This window comes from Mesoplodon densirostris, chromosome 6, assembly GCF_025265405.1.
Source record: "Mesoplodon densirostris isolate mMesDen1 chromosome 6, mMesDen1 primary haplotype, whole genome shotgun sequence".
NCBI classification, from domain to species: Eukaryota; Metazoa; Chordata; class Mammalia; order Artiodactyla; family Ziphiidae; genus Mesoplodon; species Mesoplodon densirostris.
Genome location: NC_082666.1, coordinates 6,033,882 through 6,054,021, shown reverse-complemented (window position 1 = coordinate 6,054,021; position 20,140 = coordinate 6,033,882). Strand labels below are relative to the sequence as shown.

Here is a 20,140-nt window from a genome sequence, read left to right as displayed (position 1 = left end):
ACCCCCCTAGGTGACCACGACAGCAGTTTGGGTGGAGAGCCAGATGGATCCCGGGGCTCCCGCATCTTACAAAGCTGGATGTCAGAGCCCGTAGACAGTTCCTGGGCACGACCAGCACGAGGTCCCAGGGCGAGGCCGCTGTGGCCATTCCCAGGCCCACGGGGCTCCTGATGGCCACAGCAGGGGCTGGGGCGGGCATCCTGGAACCCCAGAATCTGGGGAAGGGCGGGAGTTGGGGCTGCCCGTCCAGGTGGGGAAGAATGGCCCAGGAGGAGTCCGGGTGGCCGTGGCTGTCCTGGGAGGGGGCAGCTCCTCTATTTCTCCTTGCTCCCAAGTGCCCCCCAGCATCCGGGAGAACGGGCACAGGGCCAACGTGTCAGGCATGGCCGGGCAGTCCCTGACACTGGAGTGTGACGCAAATGGCTTTCCGGCCCCCGAGATCACGTGGCTCAAGGATGGGCAGCAGGTGGGTGTCCCCTGGGGTGGGTGGGCTGTGGGTGGGATTTGGATAGGGTACAGACCTTCTGGACGGGTTCCTGCATGTGCCAGGTGTGGCGGGGAGGTGTGACAAGTGGCAGGTGTCTTTGGGGATGCACTGGGGCTCAGGGCCACGGAAGACCGTGGGCCCACGATAAAGCCTGAGGGGCTGCCTGGTGGAGAGGGCACGGCACCGTTCTGGGAATCAGAAGCCCTGGGTTCCCGTCACCAACCAGCTCCCCGGGCCTCAGTTTCCTCATTGCTGATGGGGGGTGCGGGGTGGCCAGACCCCACTCACCAGCTCCCTCTGGCCTCTTCTGCCCAGATCCCCGAAGTGGACAGCCACCGCCTCCTGGACGGGGCCCGGGCCCTCCACTTTCCCAGGATCCAGGAGGGCGATTCTGGCCTCTACTCCTGCAGGGCCGAGAACCAGGCCGGGACTGTGCAGAGGGACTTCGATCTCCTTGTGCTCAGTGAGTGAGGCTGAGCCCTCCCAGCTCCCAAGTGTGTCTGGCCCTGCAGCCCCTCCCCTTTTAGGTGGGGCGGGGGAAGGAAACTACCGGCTGGGAGCCGGGGGCATAGAGGGGCGCATGGCAGACCTGGTCCCTGTCTTCACAGAGCTATGGGGGCAGACATTAGATAATCACATCATTAGCTTTGTAATTACATTATGCATTATATGCTACAAAGGAGCGGTGGCGGCAGCTGAGGACGCACAGAGCAGGGGCCGATCCAGCCAGGGGTTTGGGGGAGCTTCCCATGAGGGCCGAGTAGGAGAAGGGAAGGGTGACCAGGCAGGGGTCCTGCATGTGCAAAGGCCCTGCAGCAGGCGGGGCTTGTAGGGGTTGAGGATTTTTCTCCCCCCACCCTTTCTCACCCCCAGTCCCACCTTCCGTGCTTGGAGCCGAGGCCGCCCAGGAGGTGCTGGGCCTGGCTGGTGTAGGGGTGGAGCTGGAGTGCCAGACCTCGGGGGTCCCCACGCCCCAGATGGAATGGACCAAGGATGGGCAGTGAGTGACCCCCGACGGGTAGTGTTGGGGTGGAGCCTCGGCCTGGGCTGGTGGAGAGGGCCTCTGGGGAGATGGAACTCTGCAGGGTTAGAGCTTGACAGGCATTGCACGAGCCAGCCAGGGCCCAGGCAGAGGGCGGTGTGGGGCACATCCAGCCCCCAGCCTGAGATCACCCAGGTGAGACCCTGCTTTCAAATGGCAGGGTTTTCTCATCACTTAGCCAGGCTTCCTTTCATTTTTAAAACTTTTTCAAAGGTGTTTTTTAAGGTATTTAAAAATTTAAGGAATTAATATGATGTTTACCATTCCAAAGTGCACAATTCAGTACGCTGCGTTCAGTACTAAATACAAGTACATCCACAGTGTTGCACATCCGTCGCCTCTGTCTGGTTCCAGAACATTTCATCGCCCCCACAGGAGGCCCTATACCCATTAGCAGTCACTACTCTGTTCCTCCCCGGCCCCAGCCCCTGGCAACCACTAACCTCTGTCTCTGTGAATTTCACTATATTTCATATAAATTTCATGCAGTCATACATATGTAGTCTTTCGTGTCTGGCTTCTTTCACCTAGCGCACAGTTTTCGAGGTTTTTTCATGTTGTAGCAGGTTTCAGTGCTTCATCCCTTTTAATGGCTGAATAATATTCCATTGTAGGGATGAACCACTCTTTGTTTATCTGTTTATCCATTGATGGGCACTTGGGTTGTTGGTACCTTTCAGCGACTGTGAATCTTCCAGGCTTCCTTTTCCCAAGCAGCAGGCTCCCCTCTGTGTAGCCTGCCCCTGCCAGCTGGCCTTACGGACAGTCTTGACCACCTTTCCAGACCTGTCCTTCCGGGGGACCCTCGCATCCAGCTGCAGGAGGATGGCCAGGTTCTCAGAATCACCACCAGTCACCTGGGGGATGAAGGGCGGTACCAGTGCGTGGCCTTCAGCCCAGCCGGCCAGCAGGCCAAGGACTTTCAGCTCAGAATCCACTGTGAGCCCAACCCCTTCCCGGCCCCTACCACGGGCTGCCCACCGCATGGAGGGCAGACGAGGGCAGACACGGGGGCCTATGAGGAGCGAGCCCCCGGTTCCGTAAAGCTGGGGGGGGCGGGGGGGGTGGGTGGACCGCGAAGAACAGAGGGAATCTGGCCCGACGTTTCCCAAATCCCACTGTCCCCATCTGAGCTTCACAAGTTTTCCTACTCCTGATACCACTCAGGATGATTGTTTGCTTAAATCAAGTCACTTTTCTTTACACTGAAACTCATTTATGTAAAAGGATGTGTAACACATCAAAGGCAAGTAGGAAGCAGGGCTGCTTGGCCTTCGTGGGAGGAAGCTGTGAAAACAAATGCAACCAAAGAGGGATTTTGGAAACCCTTAGGCTGTGAGCTGCCTGCATGTGGTAAAAAGGGCAGAGTAGAAAGTTCTAGAAAGGTTACGAACATAGTCGCACCAAGCACACCAAACAGCCTTTTCCTTTGTCGTAATCAGGCAGGAAGGAGATGTGGGGAGGGTGTAGCTGTTCTGTTACGAGATGCATGCCCACGTGTCCTGAGGATCAGCTTAGGTACCACCCAAGGTGTGTGACCTGCCCTGTAGGAACCCCGGATCCAGTTCGGCCCCTCGTTTTACAGATGGGGAGACTGAGCCCCAGAGAGGGGAAGTGACCTATGCGGGTCATACAGCGAGTCAGAGGCAAAGTGGGGTCCGGAACCTGACCTGTGGCCCCTCCCCCGCTTTCTGCGCCTCTTGTGATGGCCGGGCTTGCCCCCCACGTCAGCGTGTCCCTGGCCAATATCTCCTGTCTGTCCCCAGAGCCCCCCGCCCCTCCTCCCACCCCTGCAGTAGAAGCCTGTGACATGTGCGTTGCTTGTGGCCCACAGACAGGTGCATGGGGCTGCAAGGGATGGGACACCAGCCACCTCGGTGCTGGGCAGGCTCCCTGTGACTGCCCCCCGCCCCCCATTGTCCTCAGCACCTCCCACCATCTGGGGCTCCAACGAGACAAGTGAGCTGACCGTCATGGAGGGCCACCCCATGTGGCTCCTGTGTGAAGCCCGAGGAGTGCCCACGCCTGACATCACCTGGTTCAAGGATGGGGACCCCCTGCTGCCCAGTGCCGGGACCGTCTACACCAGGGGTGGCCGACAGCTGCAGCTGGAGAGGGCCCAGGGCTCGGACACTGGCATCTACACCTGCAGGGCCAGCAACCCCGTGGGGGTCGTGGAGAAGGCCACCCGGCTGGAGGTTTTCGGTGAGCGGCCCGGGGTCGCAGCAGGAGCAGTGGTCAGCTGGGGCGAGTAGTGGGAGGGACGCTGGGCTGGGGTGGCCTCCGTCTGGCTCTAAAGGTGGGTGAAGGGAGCAGCCAGAGGCCCAGGAAAATGCGAATGAGGGGTTACTCAGGGAGAAGGGTCATCTCAGCTCACCCAGCCTTCCTCAGGCAGGTGAGGAAACCGACGCCAGGGGAAGGGCCTGTCTCGGGGCCCCAGCGGAGCTGAGTTGAGAATCCACGTCTCCCCCTCGCGGTTTAGGGCTTCTCAGGAAATTGTGCCCACACCCCCATGACCACAGCTAATAACTAAGTGCTCTTAATTAGCCACATACTGTGGTCCAGACGCCCTGGGGCTCGTCACAGCGCTAGCTAATTTAATCACAGCACAGGGACTAGGGCCCTGGTCCCCCCACTCATGGGTGAGTGTGGTGGGCTCTGGGGCTGGCCCAGGTCACCCCGCTGGGAGGTGAGAGGACCCAGTTCCTACCTCGAGGGTCTGACTTGTGCTCTGTTAACCTCAGCATTGGCCTGCCTGAAGGGGCTTGGCTCTGAGGACATGTGAAGAACTCATAAGACAGGGTGTGTGTAGGAAGGCAGAGATGGGTCTGAGCAGATGAAGTCTGAGAAGGCAGAATGCAGCTTGGTGGGGTCATTCTGGTCCCTCTCGAGGAATCAGCTCCGGAGCTCTGGTCCCCAAAGATACAAAGGGCTTGGGTGCTGGAGTCCTGGGGACCCCAAAGGGAAGTTGAGGTGTGTGGGGTCTACGGGCAGCCTCTGAGGTTGAGCCCAGCAGCCAACTCCAGGATTCTTATTCAGGGATCTGAGAACCTCCTGGAAACTGATGGAAAATGCACGTGTGTGTTTTCATTATATTTTCAGCGGGGCTAGTGACCCAGGCAATGTTGAGAAGCCCATGCCGTTCCCTCATCGCCCCATATCTCCTGGCAATGACTCTGTGGGCCTAGCAACTTGGGGGCCCTCCCCAAGGGGAAGAGAGAAGCCCCCCCTCTGGCTACCCCCTTGGCCATCACTGGCTGAGTTAGGAGCCCCCAGAGGCTGGGCCGTCTGGGCCAGGGTCTGCTCACTTCCTCAGGCCAGGCAGGGGACCAGTAGTAGGAGTAGAGCTGGTCTTGGGCCCTGGGGAACCCATCGCTTTGGGTTCAGCGGATCTTGAGACCTACCGTGTGCAGATACCGAAGACGCACAGAGACAAGTGTTGTTCCGCTCAGGCTGAGCTCACGGGGGTAGCAGGGTGTGGAGAGAGGATGCAGGCAGTGTAGGGGGGGTGGGGATGGCACCAAGGGGCAGAGGAGGGAGAGAGTGCTTCCAGCCAGGGTGCCGGGGGAGGCTCCCCGGAGGAGGTGATGATGTCTGAACAGGGGTTCCAGCTAGTGGAGGGGAGAAGGCATTTCGCGTGGGTTGGGGTCTGGGAGGGACTTAACCAGGCTGCTGGTCCCTGAGCAGCCCCTGCCTCTTCCCTAGTCCCGCCCACCATCGAGGGCGCTGGTGGAGGGCCCCGTGTGGTGAAGGCCGTGGCCGGGAGGCCCTTGGCGCTGGAGTGTGTGGCCAGAGGCCACCCACCCCCCACCCTCTCCTGGCACCGCGAGGGGCTACCCGTGGCGGAGAGCAATGGGACGTGGCTGGAGGCGGGCGGCGGCATGCTGAGCCTGGAGAGCCTGGGGGAGGCGTCCGGAGGCCTGTACAGCTGCGTGGCCAGCAGCCCCGCCGGGGAGGCCGTGCTGCAGTACTCCGTGGAGGTGCAGGGTGAGCCCAGGCCTGCCCCACCCGAGTCACCTGGGCCGTGGATCCCACCTCCCACGCCTAGTGTGTGCAGAGGGAATGGAAGTGACCAGTGCCCTGGACTGCATGAGACAGATAAGGGGACAGATGAGAACCCTGCGACCTGGGCTGGGGCCCCTCAGGGATACAGTGTGGGCAGGGTTGATTCCCGGGATCAAGGGTCCCTGCTCCTGCCCATGACCCTGGGCCAGGTCATCCAGGGTGAAGGACACCGCTCTGCCTTCCAGGAGATGCTCCCAGTCAATGGGATGGACATTTATACCCTGAGGCCCAAAGCTGGGTGGTGGGCGCTGGTCCCGGGGATGGATGGGGGGGCCCTTTGCCTGCTTCTTCCATTTCACGGACACTTCACAGCCATTAACTCTGGATAAGGCAGGGAACAGGGAGACGGGACTCCTGAGCCCTGGGTTTGGTGGGAAGACATTGAATAAACAGACCAATCCTGTGGGGAGGCTGAACTTGGGTGGTCCTAGAAGGCCTTCTGGACGAGGGGCCGCTTATGGGAGTGCTTGAAGGGTGAGGTGAAGCTTGGGCCTGGCTCTGGCTGCACTGGGACTTAGGAAGGCTGTAGGCTGGGATTTCCTCAGCACCAGACACCCAATGGTGGCTCCTGCCTACAGTGCCCCCGCAGCTCCTGTTGGCTGAAGGCTTGGGCCCGGTGACCACCCTCGTAGGACAGCCCCTGGACCTTCCCTGCCAGGCCTCAGGCTCCCCAGTGCCCGCGATCCAGTGCGTATGGGGTGGTGGAGGTCAGAACTGGGGGGCTGGGGGACAGGCAGAGAGCATGCTTTGGGGGTGGGTGGGGACGGGAGATGCTTCCCCTCCCAGGAGCATGAAAGAGGCCCTGGAGCCAAGGACCATGGAGCCAGGGACGTGACAACAGGAGAGAGATGCTGCCTGGCCTCTTGGCCTGTCCTGTTGCCCCTACCTTCTCTAGCCTCAGGCTGACCTGTTCCCCTCCCCACATACCTTAGGTGGCTGCAGAATGGCCGCCCAGCCGAGGAGCTGGCCGGGGTGCAGCTGACCTCGCAGGGGACCACGCTGCACATCGACCACGTGGAGCTGGACCACGCAGGCCTCTTCGCCTGCCAGGCCACCAATGAAGCGGGCACTGCAGGGGCTGAAGTGGAGTTGTCTGTGCACGGTGAGGGCGGCTTGGGGTTCTGAGGCAATGACAGCCCGAGATGCCGCGGTGGGTGAAGCCAGCCTGACAGACATGGGAAGGGCATGGAGCTGGTCTTCTCTGGACAGCACTTCTGGTCTGGACTTCCCAGCTCCCCACAGAGACACAAGTGTGAGAGTGTGGTCTCAGGTGCTCACCACACTTGTCTACAGGCCTTCGATCCCCTGCCCAGCCTCCCCCCGACCCCGGCTTGCTCTCTTTATGCTGACCACGCTGAACTTCATTCAACTGTTTAAATACGTTGGCTTTCTTACCTCCAGTCCTGCAAATGCTGTTCCCTCTGCCTGGAACATTCTTCCTCTTTGCCTGATTAGCTCCTCCCTATCTTTCAGGTCTGTCCTAAAAAAACACCCCTTCCTCCAGGAAGCCCTCCTTGATTCCACCATGGTTATAATCTGCACTGCCCAGCCTCTCGTGGCCATAGCCCCCCACCTACTGTATTGGGATTTCTCATTTGGCTGTTCATCTCCACTGCCCAGCTTGGGAGCTCTGAGGGCAGCACAGAACTTTCTCTGCTGTGTCCCTGTGCACAGTGCAGTGTGGGACACAGAGTAGATGCTCAGTGCACATATGGATGGATAATGGGTGGGTGGATGATGGATGGATGGATGATGGATGGATGGATGATGAATGGGAGAATTTGAAAGGGAAAGACTAGCTCTGCCGGCTCTCAGTCTGGCGCTCTTTCCCCTAAGGCCAGGTGTCTGGAGGGTTGAGTGGGGGGAGGCTAGAGGCCAGCCCTGCAAGGCCACTCCCTCCCTCCCCAGGCATTGAAGAGGTTTCTGGGTGCCCACTGCACCCCTCCTGACCTTGACTGGGCCTCCCTGCCTCTCCCTCTGCCCAGAGTTCCCATCGGTGGTCATAATTGGGGGTGAGAACATCACAGCCCCTTTCCTGCAGCCTGTGACCCTCCAATGTGCAGGGACTGGGGTACCTACCCCAAGCCTCCGCTGGTGGAAGGATGGTGTGGCCCTGGCAGCCTCGGGGGGGAACCTGCAGGTACGTGCAAGGGCCCCAGGGCTGGCAGGCTGACCTTGCACAGGGGGAGGGGCTGCTTTTTAGCGGCCCCGGGGAGCCCAAGCGGAACTCTGGCAGCCTGGGGGCAGGACAAACAGAGTCCACTCATCCTAGAAATGCTCAGTGGACCTTGGGGTACTGGGCCTGAAGAGGGAAGGGAGCCCTAAGCCTAGTCCAGGTCCCCGGAGTTTGAGCTCCCAGGGGGAGAAAATGGGGGGAGGGGAGTATCCCCAAGACCAGAGAGATCCCCTGGAATCTGAACGTGTGGCTCAGAACTCCACCCGGAACCAAGCTTGTGCCCGTGCCTCACTTCTCCTGCGCTGGGGTCAACAGCAGCCTGGCCACTTGCCCTGTCCCAGTGTTGCTCTGACCCCAGGCCCTGCCCACATCCTGGCACACACCTGCCGTTCCTCCTCCACCAGATCGAGAAGGTGGACCTGAGGGACGAAGGCATCTACACTTGTGCTGCCACTAATCAGGCTGGGGAGAGCAGGAGGGACGTGGCGCTCAAGGTGTTGGGTGAGGACGTGGGTGGGGGCGGAGCCTGCACCTGGGGTGGCGGGTGACTGAGTGCCCGCAGGGCTGCCGTGGGGGGTTGGGGACGGCTGGGGGCTCTAAAATTAATGTCACGTACTTAACTGTAGAAGTAGAAAATCATTTGCTCTGTGGTCACTTTTGGTGGCTTTCCACCGGATTTTCAGTGGACAGCCTTGTTCTCATTCATATTTATCTTTGCTTGTTCTGTTCATTTGGGGGCTCATTTAGGTCCTTGTGTATATGGGCAAATCCTGGCCCTTGTCATTCGTCCTGACTGTCTGGGGTCCACCTCCCCAGCGTGCCTGATGCTGGCTGTTCCTGGGGGGTCGGGCGCCAGGGTCAGCCTTGTTGCCCAGCCCCCCTTGGGAAGGCTGGGGAGGGGCACTGGGGAGGCCGAGATGAGCCACCCAGAGCCTGTACCCCTCCAAGCCAGGCCTCTCCTCGTCTCCCCTAGTGCCCCCCAGTATCGAGCCAGGCCTGGTCAAAAAGGCAGTGCTGGAAAATGCCTCCGTATACTTGGAGTGTCTGGCTTCAGGCGTACCCCCTCCTGGTAAGTAAGACCCCTCCTCTTGGCTGAAAGCCACCTCCAGCCAACCCCAGTTCCCCATCCAAAGAGGCGGGGCAGTGCCGCAGGCACTGCTCTGGCTGTGCACAGAGCAGGATGAGATCAGCAGGCCTTCCCCCTCCCTCCCCAGCGTTCCCCTCTTCCTTGTCAACAGCTGTTTATGCAATGCCCATTACATGCCAGTCACTGCCAGGGCCCAGAGCCTTTGCACTGGTGTCTGAAACAAACCTGCCGGGTTTCTGCTGAGTTTGTGGCTTCACGGGGCTGCCCCGGGGCTGGCGGTGAGAACCAGGACCTCCATCTGGGCCTCTTCTCTAGACCAGCAGTTGAGCAAAGGTCTGGGAGCTAGGGCTAGGTGTGGGTGCCCGGCAGACAGGATGGGCCCAGGAAGGGGGTCCGTTTCCTGTTCCCCATCTGAACCAGGTCAACCCTGCTTTGCCTGGGGTGGTGAGCCCTGGAGGTATTTGCCCTCTGCCATGGGGAAACCCTCTTCTGGGATGGACCCTGGCAGGAGGTAAGGAAGTTGAAGATACAGTCGGTCATTACTAATTTATTTATTATCTCTTTATTAACTTTATTTTTAAATTGAAGTATATTGGTTTACAATGTTGTGTTAATTTCTGCTGTACAGCAAAGTGATTCAGTTATACAGATATATATATATATATATATATATATATATATATATATATATATATATATATATATATACACATTCTTTTTTTATATGCTTTTCCATTATGGTTTATCATAGGATATTGAATATAGTTCTCTGTGTTACACAGTAGAACCTTGTTGTTTATCCATTCTATATATGATAGCTTACATCTGCTGACCCCAACCCTCCCACTCCGTCCCTCCCCCCACCCCCTTTCCCTTAGCAACCACCAGTCTGTTCTCTATGTCCACGAGTCTGTTTTGTAGATAGGTTCATTTGTGTCATATTTTAGATTCCACATATAAGTGATATCATACGGTATTTGTCTTTCTCTTTCTTACTTCACTTAGTATGATAATCTCTGGTTCCATCCATGTTGCTGCAAATGGCATTATTTTGTTCTTTTTTTATGGCTGAGTAGTATTCCGTTGTATATATGTGCCACATCTTCTCTATCCATTCATCTGTTGATGGACATTTAGGTTGTTCCCACGTCTTGACTATTGTGAATAGTGCTGCTATGAACATGGGGGTTCATGTAGCTTTTTATACTTGGTCCATATTAATGAGGCTGCTGTTTTGGGGTTTACCATGTTCTCCTCTAAAGATCTCCCTCATGGGTGGTCTCCTGGCAGGGGGAGGACATGAGGGGCTGGGCTGACTTTGACTCTCCTTGCTGCTGGCTGCCCCAGCCTGCATCCCTCTCTGCCTTCGGTTCCATCTCAGACAACGCTGCCCTGTTCTGCCCTGCCCCCCTTCCTGGAGAACACTGGCTTTCTCCGGTGCCTGAGATAAAGGCACACCATGTGGCCACCCAGGAAGCCTCTCCTGGATGCCCATGACACAGGGCACAGTCTGAAGGGCTGGCAGGGACCCTTTCATCTCTCTTCTCTTCACCAGATATCTCCTGGTTCAAGGGCCACCAGCCTGTCTCTGCCCAGGAGGGAGTGACGGTGTCAGCTGATGGGAGAGTTCTCCTCATTGAGCGAGCCCGGTTTTCTGATGCTGGGAGCTACCGCTGTGTGGCTTCCAACGTGGCAGGCAGCACAGAGCTGCAGTATGGCCTACGGGTCAATGGTGAGCTGCCCTGAGACTAAAGGGATCCTTGTCCCCAAAGTTGTCTTGCATCCATTTGTCCCTCAGTCTGTTCATCCATCTGTCATCCGTCCATCCTTCCTTCCATCCATCACCCATTCATCCATCCTTCCTTTCATTCATCTTTCCTTCCTTCCATCCATTGATAATTTATCCATCCATCCTTCCTTCCATCCATCATCCATTCATCCATCTTTCCTTTCATTCATCTTTCCTTCCTTCCATCCATGGATAATTTATCCATCCATTCTTGTATCCATGCATGGAAGCACCCAACTGTTCTTCCACGGATCCAACCATCCATCCAGTCCCCTGCCTATCCACCCATCATCCATCCATCTAACCATCCATTTAGTCAAACATCAATTCCTCCATCTACTGAGCACAGGCGTACCTCAGAGATCCTGCAGGTTCATTCAGTTCCAGACCACCACAAGAAAGCGAATATCAAAATAAAGCAAGTCACACGAATGTTTTGGTTTCCCATTGCATAGAAAAGTTCTGTTTACACTATACTGTAGTCTAGTAACTGTGCAGTAGCATTATGTCTAAAGAAAGTACAGACGTTAATTAAAAAGTATTTTATTGCTAAAACATGCTAACCATCATCTGAGCCTTTGGTGAGCCGTAGTAGCAACAACAAAGATCACTGTTCACAGATCGCTCTAACAGATAGAACGGTAAGGGAAAAGTCTGAAATATTGCGAGAATTACCAAAATGTGACACAGAGACCAGAAGTGAGCCAATGCTGCTGGAAAAATGGCACCGACAGACTTGCTCAAGGCAGGGTTGCCACAAACCTTCAGCTTGTAAAAAACACAACATCTGCAAAGTGCAGTGAGGTGGAGCATAATAAAACGAGGTGCGCCTGTACGTGCTCTGGGCAGACCCTGGGGCTGCGGCGCTGACCAAGACGGACCCAGGAGCTTTCAGTCTAGTGGAGAAGATAGTAATTGGATACTTACCCAAAGTACTGTTTCATGACAATTGTGATAAGAGCTAGGAAAAGTGAGGTACAACTGAATGCCTGGAACTGAGGCGCTGACCTGGCCTGGGGGGGTCCCAGGAGGCATCTTTGAGAGCTGGATGCCTAAACGGAGACCATGTGCAAAATGCTAAGGCTATAGAGAATTTGAGAAACTGAAAGGAGGCTGGGGGCTTGGAGCTTACAGAACAGTGAGAGGAGGGGCCAGGGTGGTGCTGGGGAGCAGATGGAGGCTGGAAAGATTGGGTCTTTATCCTGAGAGCAGGGGGTAGGTAGCTGGACACAAGGCTGGGACCCTGAGTGTCATGGCTCATGCCTCCCAGATACAACTGAATCTTCTGACCATTTTCTGCCCACGAGGGGCTGTCTGTAGGCTGATACCTCTGAGTTGGAAAGAAAAACCTGCCCAGGGATTCTCAACCCTGGCTACCCCTACACCATCCCCCTGATAATGGCCTCATGCTGAGCAGAAGGCCCAAGTTCAGGTGCTGCTTGTGCCAGTTCCTAGCTGGTCAGCCCTGGGCAGGTGACGTCCCTCTCTGAGCCTCAGTTTCCCGTCTGTGGCAGCCTCATGGTGGGGTTGGAAGGGTGAGATGAGCAACCTCAAGGACCGTGGAGTGCTGCGCCCATGTTGGGAGTGGCTGTTCCTAAGCTTCTGTTTGTGGCCGTGTGCTCCCGTGTGGGTACCCAGCCAGGGGCCCTGCCTGCTTCACCCCCAGCGGGGCTCAGCCTGTGCCCGGTGCCGCCCTCACCCTGCAGTGCCTCCCCGCATCACTCTGCCACCCAGCCTGCCAGGCCCCGTGATGCTCCACACCCCGGTTCGGCTGACCTGCAACGCCACGGGAGCCCCCAGCCCCATGCTGATGTGGCTGAAGGATGGAAACCCCGTGTCCACGGCAGGGACCTCCGGCCTCCAGGTCAGTGGGGGTGGGCGGTCCTGACTCGCCTCCCGGGTGCCGCAGTAGGTGCTGGGAGCAGAGGTCAGGGCCTGGGAGTGCCGAGGGGAGAGGGCAACAGTGATGGCCTGGGATGGTCGGCTGGAGGGAGGAAGAGGAGCTGCTGAACGGAGTCTAGAGCCAGGTGGTTTCCAGAAACATAATGCACACCACCGAGGTGAACCGAATATGTAATCTAAAAATTTCTAGTAGCTGCATTAGGATGAATGAAAAGAAACAGGTGAAACCAATTTTAATAATGCATGTTAAGGACTTCCCTGGTGGTCCAGTGGTTAGGACTCCCGGCTTCCACTGCAGGGGGCACGGGTTTGATCCCTGGTTGGGGAAACTAAGATCCCAAAAGCCTCATAACGCGGCATAAATAAATAAATAAAAGTGTCCTTTGGCTACTTTATTTATTTATTTATAAATAAATAAAAAGTGAATACTAAAAAAAAACTGCTGTATAAAAAAATACATTTTAGTTCACCCAGTATATCCAAAAAGTATCATTGCATCACGTGATCATTATAAAAAATCATTAACCAGACATTTTACATTCTCCTTTTTGTACAAACTCTTTGAAATCAGTTGTGCATCTTACACCTGGGGACCAGCCCTATTTCAAGGACTCCCTAGCCATAGCCCTACTGCAGGGGACTTTCTCAGGACCGATGTTATTCCCCACCAGCCAGCAGAGGTCCTGAGGTCTGGGTAGAGCTCGAGGTTCCTCTGCATTGTGGCGGGCCCCGGGGGTCTGGGACAAGCTGCCCGCTGTGCCTGCTAGCAGGACCTGACCTCATGTGGACTTCCTTCTGGGCCACAGGTCTTCCCTGGGGGCCGGGTCCTCACGCTGGCCAGTGCCCGGGCTTCCGACTCTGGCAGCTACTCCTGCGTGGCTGTGAATGCAGTGGGCGAGGACCGCCGGGACGTCATCCTGCATGTCCACAGTGAGTGTCAGGCCCTGGACTTTGCCGGGTGCAGGCCGGCGGCTCAAGAAGGCGGGGCTGGGGCATCCCCGGGGGTTGGATGTGGGAGGTCTGGCCTGAGACTGTGTCTGCCTTCATGTAGGGGTCAGTTGGACCCCCAGAGCCCTCTCCTAGAGTGTGAGCTCCCCTGTTGTGGACAGGTGGGCGGGTGGGCCCTTTCCTCAGTGGTAACATCTGGTACAACTAAAGTACAAAATCATATTCAGGATATTGATGTTGTTATAATGCACCATCCTATTCAGGTTCGGGGGCCTCCTCTAAAGGTCATCATGGGGAGGACAAGAGGGCTGCAGCTCAGGGGGTGGGCCCTCATCCTAATGGTGACTTCCCATCCCTGGTGTTTGCTCCTGGCTGCTGAGACAGCCCCTGCCCCGCCCCCTCCCGCAGTGCCCCCAAGCATCCTTGGAGAAGAGCTGAATGTGTCCGTCGTGGCCAACGAGTCAGTGGCCCTGGAGTGCCAGAGCCACGCTGTGCCCCCTCCCGTGCTGAGCTGGCGGAAGGACGGCCGCCCCCTGGAGCCCCGGCCTGGCATCCGCCTCTCCGCAGACAAGGCCTTGCTGGAGGTGTGCGGCCTCCCAGGCCACCAAGGGGGCCCCCACTGTGAGCAGAGCTGAGCCCTGAACAGGGCGGGCAGAGGTGCCCCCGTGAGCCTCAGTTCAGCTCACTGTGACCTGCAGACCCCTCCAGTCACAGGACCCAACAGAGCTGCTTCCAGCCAAACAGGGATGGAGAGCGAAGCCCCAGGACTGAGCCCTCAGTGGCGGGGGGTGGGGGGGTGCACTTCCCTCAGGACCCCCACGAGTTTTTCACTCCTTGTTCGAAAGTCTCCTTGCCTTTGGGCATTTAAGGCCCTTCGTCTGGCCCAGCAAGGCAGGGGTTAATTAGGGTCAAGGACTCTGGAGTCACAGCCTGGATTTAAATTTTAGCTCCAGCTCCTCCCGGGTCGTTGGGGGGTCATGTTCTGACCACCCTGGCCTCCGCTCTCTCACCTGTGAGCACCTGGTGCCTTTCTTCTGGGGTGGCTGGGAGAGTCCTAGAGAATGCCTGTGAGGCCCCAACAGCTCGTCCATGTCAGCTGGGGGAAGGGACGTACTTCTCCAAGGCGCAGGGAGAACCCTCCACTCCAGCCTGTTCTTGCTTCTCCCACCCCTCTACATCTTGTGATACGGTCATTCCCAACTCTGAGCCCCTTTGTTTGGTTTCCTCTGCCTGGAATACCGCCCCCTCCTTCCCTTCATTCTACCAAGCCACAGCCTAGCTCCCTCACCCACCTAGGTCAGGATCTGACCCCTGAGGACAGGGTCCCCTCTGCCTCCTCCTTGGAACAGGACTGGGCTGTGGATGTGAAGTGGGGTGAGGCTGGCAGGGCCGCCATTTGTGCCCAGTCCATGTCAGGCCACCAAGGCCCTGGCTTCCAGAAACTTCCCGGTACAAGAGGCGCAGCAGGTGCTACCACTGCTCCGTGGTTCCGGGTGGGAGGGGGGACTCAGCAACGTAAAGTGACATGCCCAAGGTCACACAGTCTGTCCGGGGGTAATCCCATCTGTGCCGCCCCTGCTGATGGGTTGTTTTTGCTCTCGGCCAGGTGGACAGAGCCGGGGTGGCGGACGCAGGCCGCTATACCTGCGAGGCGAAGAACCAGGCAGGCTGCTCGGAGAAACACTACAACCTGAATGTCTGGGGTGAGGGTCTCCTGGGCTGGGCTGGGGTCCCTCCCCCTGCCCCTAGGAGGGCTGGCTCTCAAGCCCTGGGGTTGGGGCTGCCTTGAGTGGGTTCTAGGACACAGCCCTCCTCCACCCCACCCTCTCCTCCCCAGGGTCCCTTTCTTATCCCAGCCCTCAACTTCCTGCCCACCTCACCTCCTCTCTTTTACTCAGTCCCTCCAGTGTTCCCCTCACCAGAGCCTCGCACCCTGACTGTGACCGAGGGGCGCCCCGCCAGGCTGTCCTGCGAATGTCGGGGCATCCCCTTCCCCAAGATCTCCTGGAGGAAGGACGGTAGGATGGCTGACCTCGCCCAGCCCTACCCTCATTGCCCCATCCAAGGAGGCTGCTCCCTGCCCTCGCTGGGTGCCCCCATTCTTGTTGAGTTGGAGGTGGGTGGGCTTACAGCCCTAGGGGGTGTGGGTGCTGGTTACAGAAGGCCCTGCAGCCCCTCCTCAGCCAATGAGAGCTGGATTGATCCTCAGGCCTCACTTCAGATGTCTCTTCTTCCAGGAAGCCCTCCCTGACTTCCACCCCAGTCTAGGCCTCCTTGACGCCACCCCTGTATGTTAGCTCTTCATATTACCCACCTTAGTCCTTCAATGTCTGCTCCTCCATGAGCCCGTGAGCCCTGGGAGGCACTGTCTGGGAATTCAGCAGTGGCTAAGACAGTGCCCGGTACAAAACAGGTGCTCAATAAATATTTGGAATTCATTCATTTAACCAGTATTTGTTGAGAGCCTCTCTGTGCCAGGCCCCATTCTAGGTGCTGGATGTACGGCAGTGGATTGGGGCAGTCAGGTAATAAATGAGAAGTTAGTATAGGCATACCTCGTTTTATTGTGCTTTGCTTTACTGAGTTTCACAGATGTCGTGTTTTTTATAAATTGAAGGTTTATGGCAACCCTGCCTCCAGCAAGTCTATTGGTACCATTTTCCCAACATTTTCCAGCATTTGCTCACTTTGGGTCTCTGTCACATTTTGATAATTCTCCCAATATTTATAACTTTTTCATTATTATAATTATGTTTGTTATGGTGGTCTGTGATTAGTGATCTTTGATATTACTATTGAAAAAAGATTATGGCTTGCTGAAGGCTCAGATGATGGTTAGCATTTTAAAGTATTTTTCATTAAGTTATGTACGTTGTGTTTTTAAACGTAATAGTGCACACTTAATAGACTCAACATAATATTTATATGTACTGGGAAACCAAAAAATCACGTGACTCGCTTGATTTCGATATTTGCTTTTTGCGTTGGTCTGGAACCGAACCTATGATATCTCCGAGGTATGCCTGTAAATGACTTAATACCTGACATGATAAGTGCTATGGAGAGAAATAAAATCCAGGAAAGGGGAGAAGTTGTGAGGGGGGAGGGAGGTGGGATTTGCAATTTTAAGTTGGGTGGCCAGGGATATTTGACCAAGCAGATGTGGAGAAGGTGAGGGATGAGCATGAGGATATTGTAGGGAAAAGCATTCCAGGCAGAGGTGATGGCGGGTGCAAAGGCCCTGGGGCAGGGATGAACCAAGCTTGTTTGAAGAACAGCAAAGAGGCCAGTGGGGTTGGAGCAGATTCAGCAAGGGGACGGTAGCAGGAGATGGTCACCTGTGCGATGGGGGTGGACCAAAGGCTGTAAGGATCTCAACTTTTACCCTGAGCGAGATGGGGCTTCTGTAGGGGTCTGATTTGTACTCTAGATGGTTCCTACCAGCATGATGAGAATAGAGCATTGGGAGCAAGGGTGGGAGCAGCGTGGCCAGTGAGGGGGCTCCTGCAGGGACTCTGGGCAAGATATGCTGGCGCTTGGACTAGGTGGGTATCCATGAGGTGTTGGAAGGGGGCCATAGTCTGGATGCATTTCAAAGGTGGTGCTGGCCGGATTTTCTGACGGCTGGGATAGGGGGCTAAGGAGAAGGAGGAGTCGGGGATGACTTTTGGCCTGGCAGTCAGGAGAGTGACTCTGCCATCACCCAGATGGAGAGGCTGCAAGGGCAGGTCTGGGGGAGCAGATAGGGAGTTCAGGGCATTTAATTTTGAGATCTGTTAGACACCCAACAAGTTGGCAAGTGGGCAGTCAGACATAGGTGTCTGGAGCTCAGAAGAGAGGTCTGGACTAAGAATAAATCCTAAAGTGACAAGACAAGTCGAGATCACCAGGGGAGAGAGCATGGACAGAGAATAGAGTGTAAGAGCGAGGAAGAACGTCATGTGGCCACCTAGTCCCCTCCCCCTGCTGGGACACATGCTGATGGATGGCCAGAGCCCAGAGGGCCGCTCTGCTGTGCACAGGCGCAGGGTATTGGAAGTCAGCGTTTAATCCAGTGGCTCTTGGTTTACAAAATCCTTCCCTGCATCGGAGTTTCCTGGCTGCCAGGTGTGCCAGCTGCTTGGTTTCCCTCCCCCATCTCTGTAGCTAGACGGATGGGTCATTCATTCGATAGCCTTCACTGGGCGCTATTATATGCCAGGCCCCAGAGAACCTCGAAGGATCCCAGGGGGAAAGGGAGTCAGGGTCTGCCCTCCAGGACAGCCCACGCCAGGGCAGGATTCAGACATGCCACCGGCAGGCTTGTCTGCGTTGGGGAGAGGCTCAGTGTTAAGGGAGCTCAGAGTGGGTTCCAGGATCAGATTTGGTGCTCAGGGAAGGCTTCCTGGTGGAGGTGACATCTCAGTGGGCACCTGACACATGAGCAGGAGCTGGCCAGGATGGATGGGAGGACAAGTGTTCGAGGTGGAAGGACCAAGGACCAGGGGCTTCATTCTCATGCATCCAGGTCAGCCTCTGCCCATGGACGGGGCCGGCCTTGGGCAGGTGTCAGCTGTGGGGCGGCTGCTGTATCTAGCACAGGCCCAGCCGGCCCAGGAGGGAACGTACACCTGTGAGTGCAGCAACGTGGCCGGAAATAGCAGCCAGGACCAGCAGCTGGAGGTGCATGGTGAGTCAGGCTGGGATGACCTGAACCAGGCGGAAGGGGCCAGAAGGGGGCCAAAGGGTGGGCAGCCAGGTGCCCTGGCAGGGCAGACCTCACCCCAAAACCCAAGCAAAGACAAAACAGGGCTGATGAGAGCACTGGCCTGTTACCCCTTAGCTCTCTGGCGTTTCAGCTGCCCCCTAACCCCAGCCAGCTTCTTACAGCTCCAGACCTCAGCGTGAGAGAGGGGGCAGCGTGATCCTAAGAAGCCCCGAATGGTCCAGAGGGGGAAAAAACACAGCTTGAAACAGTTGGAAACTAAAGAAATGTAACATTGATATGAAGCTCCTGTACGTGATGGAAACATAAGTCTCCATCTACTTCTCCTGCCGGGATGAAATTAAATATCTCAACCTTGTAAAAATCAGTCTAGAAAATAAAACCAAAAAAAATGCTGTTCAGCATCCTGGGGAGAACCCCACCTGTGGAATAATCCCTCACCCTTGGCCAGTCCTAACAGCTTTTCAGTTCTGGGAAGCCTCTGGTTTCTAAGGAAGGAAACCCCTCACAAATCTTCAGGGCTGTTCTGTGAGCTCACTGTCCAAACGGCAGGCCTTCCTGTGATTCACAGGGTGTGGGAGAGGGGGCCATGGGGTACTTCTCTGACCCCATTATAGAGGTGCAAAGTGGAGGCCCAGAGAGGTGAGGTCACCTGGCTAAGGTCACACAGCCAGCGAGGGGCATGGAGGAACACAGGCCAAATGGAGGCGAGCCCAGAGCCTGGCATGTGGCGCGTGTTTGGTGCCCGGCGGCCCACGTTCCCTGACGTGCTTTCTCCCCATGCCAGTTCCCCCTCAGATCGCGGGCCCCCGGGAGCCCCACACACAGGTGTCCGTGGTCCAGGACGAGGAGGCCACTCTGGAATGCGACGCCACAGGGAAACCCCCGCCCAGGGTGACGTGGGAGCGGGACGGCGAGCCAGTGGGGGCCGAGCCTGGCCTGCGGCTGCAGAGCCAGGGTCAGAGGCTGCACGTGGAGCGGGCTCAGGCTGTCCACGCCGGGCGCTACAGCTGCGTGGCCGAGAACGTGGCCGGGAGGGCCGAGAGGAGGTTTTCACTCTCTGTGCTGGGTGAGGACTGGCGGCCTGCTGGAGGAGGGCAGGAAGGGAACCAGACCGGAGAAGGCAAGGCTGCTTCCGTCCCCAAGCTGTGCTCCTGGGGCCACCCCCTTGTCCTGCCAGGAGTCAGACCCCTCTGGGTAGGGCTCCTGTTGAGAGAAGCTGCAAACGCTGCTCCCAAAATCAGGATTGGCTCCAAATACCCCTCATTTCCCTCCCTCCCTGCCTCCCGTGTTTGCTGTTCCCCTTCTCTGTTGCGGGCATTCTTTATCCTGCATGACTCGTATGTGATGGGGGAATTCGGGGGTCCCCGAGAGATCAGGAAGATCCTGACCACTGTCCTGGGAAATCAGGGCAGCTTCCTGTAGGAGGTGACCTTTCAGCTGAAATGCAAAGGCTGAGTAGGGGTTCGTCGGGAGCCGGGGCGAGAGGAAGAGTGCCAGGCAGAGAGAATAGACTCTGTGGAGGGCTGGGGCACATTCACGGCAGCTAGAAGAGCCTTGTGATTCCAATCTCTTACCGAGCTCCCTGCATGCCTCAGGGTGGAGGCAGGGAGTGAAGAGAGACAAGGAGGGAGAGGTGGGCAGGGGTCCTTTAGGGAGGACCCTCTCATGTCTCCATCGTTGCTGGGATCCCCAGCCTCGCCCACCTCTCCCTGCCTGATAGGGTGTGGCTTCCTTTCTGAATGGAGCTCTGCTCTGTGGATTTAGGGACCCATCTGGTGTCCCCCTTTGCTCTAATTCCCGTCTCGTTTGCTCAGTCTTTGCTCCGTGCCAGGCTCTGTGCTAAGCGCTCTACACATGTCCTTGTCGAAATCTCCTGGCATTCCAATGAGGGGTCGGGGACACTGGGGCCCAAGCCTGACACCAAAGCCCAGCCCGT

The 20,140-nt window shown here is 56.8% G+C and overlaps 1 protein-coding gene across 1 annotated transcript in view; it reads left to right on the top strand.

Annotated features, from left to right (window-relative positions):
- Positions 1–20,140, top strand: part of HMCN2 (hemicentin 2) — a 148,713-nt gene that overhangs the window by 75,788 nt on the left and 52,785 nt on the right. Inside the window, exons 27-45 of the mRNA XM_060101560.1 lie at positions 336–466; positions 803–950; positions 1,361–1,487; positions 2,314–2,468; positions 3,456–3,734; positions 5,235–5,516; positions 6,173–6,281; positions 6,527–6,696; positions 7,580–7,734; positions 8,175–8,271; positions 8,744–8,839; positions 10,413–10,589; positions 12,353–12,510; positions 13,355–13,478; positions 13,905–14,080; positions 15,103–15,199; positions 15,395–15,514; positions 18,004–18,165; positions 18,989–19,270. Of these exons, the coding sequence (XP_059957543.1) occupies positions 336–466; positions 803–950; positions 1,361–1,487; positions 2,314–2,468; positions 3,456–3,734; positions 5,235–5,516; positions 6,173–6,281; positions 6,527–6,696; positions 7,580–7,734; positions 8,175–8,271; positions 8,744–8,839; positions 10,413–10,589; positions 12,353–12,510; positions 13,355–13,478; positions 13,905–14,080; positions 15,103–15,199; positions 15,395–15,514; positions 18,004–18,165; positions 18,989–19,270 (3,045 nt within the window). The remainder of the gene's footprint in view (positions 1–335; positions 467–802; positions 951–1,360; positions 1,488–2,313; positions 2,469–3,455; positions 3,735–5,234; positions 5,517–6,172; positions 6,282–6,526; positions 6,697–7,579; positions 7,735–8,174; positions 8,272–8,743; positions 8,840–10,412; positions 10,590–12,352; positions 12,511–13,354; positions 13,479–13,904; positions 14,081–15,102; positions 15,200–15,394; positions 15,515–18,003; positions 18,166–18,988; positions 19,271–20,140) is intronic.